The sequence below is a fragment of the Puntigrus tetrazona genome, chromosome 10, assembly GCF_018831695.1.
Source record: "Puntigrus tetrazona isolate hp1 chromosome 10, ASM1883169v1, whole genome shotgun sequence".
Classification (NCBI taxonomy): Eukaryota; Metazoa; Chordata; class Actinopteri; order Cypriniformes; family Cyprinidae; genus Puntigrus; species Puntigrus tetrazona.
In genome coordinates, this window is record NC_056708.1 from 15,892,259 (window position 1) to 15,898,562 (window position 6,304).

Sequence of the window (6,304 nt, forward strand, 5' to 3'; positions counted from 1 at the left end):
ACCGAATCATATGATCTCTGACTACGAGCGTGTTCCACAACCTCTCTATCATGTCTATGCTGAAGCTTCGTCCCGAGGGGGTGGAATTGTGTAGAGCTCAAAAATTACAGTAATTTAAGGCTCACCACAAGATTCTGTTTCAAACAAAGAATCTTTGGGCCTATGTCAAGCAGTTTGTTGTGAAAGGCCATCTGAAGAGGTTCTTTTTGAGGTTTTTTCTGTTTGGAGCAACCCTATCAGATGACATGCCTAATTGTTTTACAAGTCACAAGGTGCAAAACAGAGCATGTGTGAATTTATTTAAAAAACACAAGCGTATATGAGTATATATTTATTTAATTGGCAAATTTACCATAAAAACTCATGATAAACAATTTATGGGTCACATTTCACTTTATTTTTTCTTTAGATATAGTTCCAGTAACTTATATAAAGGTTAACATTATGCATGAAAACGTATCAGCAACATAACATCTGGTGCTTTCAAAGGTAATAACACTTTCTGAAGTGAATTTTAACGAGAACTGAACTGACACTGATAAGAATTCTGTTCATATAACAATAATGGCATGGTGTCACCACACATACAATTATAACACATTATATGCAAATATATATATATATATATATATATATATATATATATATATATATATATATATATATATTTGTGTTTTACATTTCCCTTCAAAACGTCACGTCATTTTATAATAATGGACACAATATACCTTCCTCATATCCACACATAATCACGCATACACTAAAGTTTTCTGCTCTCCTGTATTCACTGGTGTCTTTACACGATTACATAAAAGCAAAAACAGTTTCCATCTGTGTAGATTTTTTCTGAGAGAATAACTAATGCATTACTTTACGCATATAAAATAAATAAATAAATAAAAATATATAAATATGCATATATAACTTTTTTAAATTACGCTGAAAAGGAAAAATTAAGGTAAAATCATGAATAAATATTTGTATTTACAACATAATTTTAATGCCTTTAATAAATATAACAATTTTAGGTATGAGCGTATTGGTTGCTCGTCCCAGTCATGTGTGATACATTCTCTGTGTCTGGAATAAGGAAAAACCTTTCTTTACATAAGGAAAGCCAGCAAAATCTCAATTAAACCACTAAAATAGACTGTCTTGAATATGCTGAATTTATTTGAAGGCTCTGAAATACTTCAAGCAGAACCAAAGAATAAACTGGTGTGATGCTGTTTCAAGCGAAATGGGAATGCTCTATTTTTTACTAGGTTTATAAACTCCTTGATTGCACCATTCACTCCATCCAGGCTCCAACAACTTTATTAGAATTTCTATTATCATTCTTGTCCTCAAGGAGAATTCCCTGAATACCGTGACCTATCTCCAGTGGCATTACAGTGAGGCACCGCTCCTTCCTCTTGCTGCGGTTAACGCCATGGTTCCCGTCAGATACTCTGTTAGGAGGCAGCAGAACAAACTGTGTGTGACACATCTTCAACATGAAAGATCCGCAGGAGCCACAGGCCACAGCGGCCTGGAAGCTCCTCCTGAAATTCTCGTTGAAGAAGCCGTAGATGATTGGATTAACACCACTGTTAAAGAACGCCAGCCAGTGAGCTACGGGAAAAAGATAGCTGCTCAAGAAGTCAATCTGTTGGCGGTCCAGATCCTGATAGTCCGTGAGAAGCATCAAAGTCCAAAGCGGAAGCCAGGAAACCATGAAGAGAATGGCAATCATGATGAGCATCTTGATGATTTTCATTCTCCTCTTGGACCGGACGTGATTCTCACGCAGGTTGTTGGACAGTTTGGCAGCGATGCAGGTGTACAGAATGCTTATGAGACAAAGCGGGGCCAGGTACACCTGGATGAAGATCACCAAGGTGTAGACTCGCCGCATCTCTGCTCTGGGCCAATCTTCAAAACACACGAATAGAGGATATATCTGCTTGTCCCGGACCATGTACATGTCGTCAAGGTGAATGACCGTCATGGTTGCAGCAGAAGGAAAGATGATGGCAAAAGAGAGAAGCCAAATGAAGATGATGGCGAAGAGCGCGCTGACAGGCCTCAGGCGGTGATGGAAAGGGTAAACAATCCCCATAAACCTACCGAGAGACAAGCGTAATGATAATAAATACATAAAAATGTTTTTTTTTGTTAATTTAAAAAATGGTGGAAAAGTAGAAATAAAACATACATATTAGGTGTTAATATTAGAAAAATGTACGCTAAATTAAATTTAAAGTTAATTCAAAGAAGTGTAAATTAAACAGCAAATTACTGGAAATAAAACGGCAACTAAAACTAAATCAATTACATTTAAAGAGTCATTTTTCAAATAAATGAATAAAAAAGCACATAATAAAACACCTGACCTACCAGAGGTGCTGCCTCAGAAAAAATTTTGTCATTGTGATTTCCGACCTTGTCTCTAAATTCATTTAATATAAGAAGCATTCATTGTGAGCTTTTATATCAGTGATAGATTAGAAATGCAGGCATTCAGCTTATATACTTTCAGTCTGTGAGGTTTTCAGTATTCACGCTAAAAAGGAAAAAAGTAGGGCATTCAAAAGACACTTACAGTAGATGTCACAGCGAGTGACAGTACACGGGGCCCTTGAGCTTTGAGCTCAAATTAAAAGTCAATTCACAGCTTAACTTCTTTGACACGATCAGATGTTTTTACAGTTTTACATCTCCACGCATCTTCAACATCACCATCTTTAAAACATCAATCGGGAATTTCCAACATATCCAAAGCAGCATAAACCAACCTCTCTTCGAATTTGTTAGATACCACTGGATACATGCAGCTTATATTTCAGAAATTTCATGCTGATGTTGTTGCTTTTCCACCTGATCGATAAAAGGAACCCTGTGCAGAGGCCGACCGCACGGTAACTCAAAAATACCGGGATTCATTAATATCTCATATTTTAAATGAAACCGTGTAATTGTTGGATCATTTCCACCATTTCAGCTTTATACCAGTGAAGTAACACCATTGGTTGGGATGCAACAATTATCAAATATATTTCCCACCAGCAGTGTTTTGTATTTTCTGAGTGCACACATATTACAATAAATTACATGCTGCGATCTTCCACGATTTTCAACCTTAAAAGCACCAGCCCTTTTCATGTCTCTCTCTTTTACTCTCGAGATATACATCCACACATATGTGCGCAATTTCATTTCTTTTAATTACTAATCATTACCTGTCCACTGCTATAGCAACTAGGGTGAAGACAGAAGCAGACACGGACATGCCCTGGATCATGTTGCTCATGGTGCAGGTGATCTGACTAAAAGGCCAACCTGTGGAGAAATCGAGAAAAAAACATGTGGAGCTGTTGCACTGAATATTTTGTGCACTGGATTTGTTTTCTTCTTTCAAAATCATCAGCGCTCTGACCACCGTAACCAATCCCCCGATTATCTTTTTTTCTTCTTTGGAAAGTCGTAGGAGGTTCAAGCAATAATATTCTCATATCTTATAACCGAGATGTTCTGCAAAACAACAACCTATATAAGATTTTACTGCTCAAAATTACACCACTCCCCCCCCTGACCTGTTGCTGATCTATCTGCTTCTGATATCTCTTCACAGAAGGCTATATGGCGACTTCAGCTTATATGGTGATGATGATGGAGATGATCGCTCGCTGACCTGAGATAAGGCTGTCGATCAGCGTGGTGGGAACACAGAAGATGCCCACCAGCAGGTCGCTAATGGCCAGGTTCAGGATGAAGAGATTAGTGACCGAGCGCATGTGGCGGTTCTTGATGACCACCAGGCAGACGAGTCCGTTCCCCAGAACGCACAGCAGCAGCACCAGCAGGTAAGAGAGGATGTAGCCGACCGTGATCCCAGCCGAGTGGATGTAATACGGCAGCAGAGTGCAGTTGTCCCAAGTGAGGTTGGCGGCATAGCGATTCAGGGTCATTTTGTTCATTTTGGATCTTAAAGAGACAAACGACAATCTGTTTCCAAAAACATTGAAACACAAGCTGCATCTCAAAATAGACTTAAAATGAGATTAATGAGCTTGTTCGGAAATTCTAGGCTAGAACTTAATATTGAAACAATGCAATTATTTTCAGCAGTTCCTAGGCTTTAATAACTACATAACCATCAAACAACTGATAAATCCTTTTTCACCTTTGGGAATTATTCTGTACAAACACTAAACTTAATCAGCTCATCATCCAAAGGAAATAGAATCTCCCCATATTTTTCGTATTTTAAAATGTTTTTAATAATGCAAACACTAGGCTATATATATATATATATATATATAAAACACATCAGTCAAAAACTCACCTGTTGCTTCTACCAGGTGAAATGTATTAAATCCACTGGTCTGGTGAACAGGTTGCCGTCTTCTGTGCCCCGGCTGCAATGCGCAACTGGTTCCGTGCTTTTTTGCAGGGCTCCGTATGAAAGGCGGACAGGACCGAACATCTTCACACGGAACACGTGAAATTTGACGCGATGTGACAGCAGGCACCGCCGCCAATGAAAGTGCGCTGTTTTAGGTCATATTTTCAAATGCGACCGGATGGTGTGTTGTTGTACAAAAAAAAAAAAATAATTCGTGAAGAATGTTCTAAACTGGTATGCGCGCGCAAACATCACAGGTTGTGGAGCTTGGCGATGCGTTGAGAAACACGTTCAAACCCGTTCTCTTAATTGGGTAAAACTGTGAAAAATGCCCATTTAGTCCTGCTAGATATTAATAAGTGAACTTGGCGTGTTGTTCTCGAAGGAGGCTCGGCTCCAGCTCCGAGTGAGAACCCGCTTATGATTGTAAGCTGTGAAAAAGTAAAAAGGATGGAGGAGGAAAAAAAAGGGGGGGCGGAGGGCTCTGGAAATCTTGCTGTAACGGTGTTTTTTTTCTACTTGTTTGACAGGACTGAAAGATTTAGGCTTCTCTCGAAGCAGTTTGGAACTTTTTTTGAATTATTTAAGGAATACCGGCCCCGATCCGCGATATTATTATCCGTGACCTTGTATTTGACTAGCATTTCAGGTCAAGTGGCTTTTTATGGTCATTTCAACTATATAGCTGTGCAGTACATAGTGAAATGAGACAGCGTTTCTCCTGGACCTCGTGCTGCATAAAGTCACAAAAACTCATAAGTGAATCCAAAATAATGGATACGCAGTTTCGATAAACGATGCAAGCTTTTCTATCAATAACCGATGGGTTAGATTCTATCTTCACTTGCTCACAGGCGATCCGAAACAAAAGGTTTTCATCGCTATACTCGGACCCCAAGAACTCCTTAACAGCTCTCCCCTTTAAAGAGCGCAGCATCATTTCAAAGCTCGGTCATCTCATCCGGTGCGAGTAGCTGATCTTTAGTTGCTTCCACGCTTTCATCTTTGCGCCCGTTCGACTCTCTGAACCTCTCCTTCTGTCCTCTTTCCATATGATTCTGCGGCATCCACGCCAGCAGAGGAAGCAGGTGTTGGGCTTCTTCTGACCAAGGCGCCTGTGGCGGTCCCAACGTCTCAGCTCCACACGCTCTCAGAGGAACGCAATTTGAGCTTTGGCAAAGTCCCGCCCTCCTCTCAACTCTCAAGTACAGCCAGAGAAAACAGAGCAGGTTACTTCTGGTATGAACCAGGTCAGGGCTCTCAGCTTTTAGGTTGTGTCGTTGTTGACAGTTCACTCAGGACAAAGCTCGATACTAACATAAAATAAACATTAGAAAGTATTTTGTGTCAGTTAAGTCTACCTCAGCTCTCCTGTCTGATTTGACTCTTGAATGTATACAGCTGCTACTGGGCATGCGCATATTAGTTGGCGCCAACAATATAAAGTGAAAGTTTTTTTTTTTTTTTTTTTTTTTTTTTTTTTTTTTTAAAGCGCATGGTTAGATTAGCTGCATTGAAAACAGAAGTTTTAACATGTTATTTTATTATTTCGCACTCCGTATCCATGACAAATTTACTGGTATGCAAAAAAGCTGGCTAGCTTATTAGCCTGCGCGCATTTTTATGTTTATTTAGCCATATTGAAAAAGTTTCAGTCCAGTCTATCTTCTTCTTCTTTTTCTTTTTTTTACCCCGTTTTAACATGAATGTTTATAGAAATTTTCTACACACTCTAAGTTATTATTGCATACTGTTTTATAATCTACTGCAATACTTAAGTCCAGACAATTGCCACTTGCAGTAAGTAGTACAAATAGACAATCCTGCTATTTAACGTGGTGCAAATATAAAGCTATTTGCACTTAGTGTAAATAGCATATGACCAAAAAAGCTGCTTTTTTCAATTAAATGGATGGG

General features: G+C 39.1%; 1 protein-coding gene across 1 annotated transcript; it reads right to left on the minus strand.

The window, feature by feature from the left end:
• Positions 1–385: 385 nt before the first annotated feature.
• Positions 386–4,974, minus strand: npffr1l1 (neuropeptide FF receptor 1 like 1). Its single transcript, XM_043251156.1, has 4 exons — positions 4,328–4,974; positions 3,674–3,966; positions 3,222–3,321; positions 386–2,105 (listed from the first exon to the last, which is right to left on the minus strand). Exons 2-4 carry the CDS (start codon positions 3,957–3,959, stop codon positions 1,292–1,294), a joined length of 1,200 nt encoding a protein of 399 aa, XP_043107091.1. The 5' UTR covers positions 3,960–3,966; positions 4,328–4,974; the 3' UTR covers positions 386–1,291.
• Between the last annotated feature and the right edge of the window lie 1,330 nt (positions 4,975–6,304).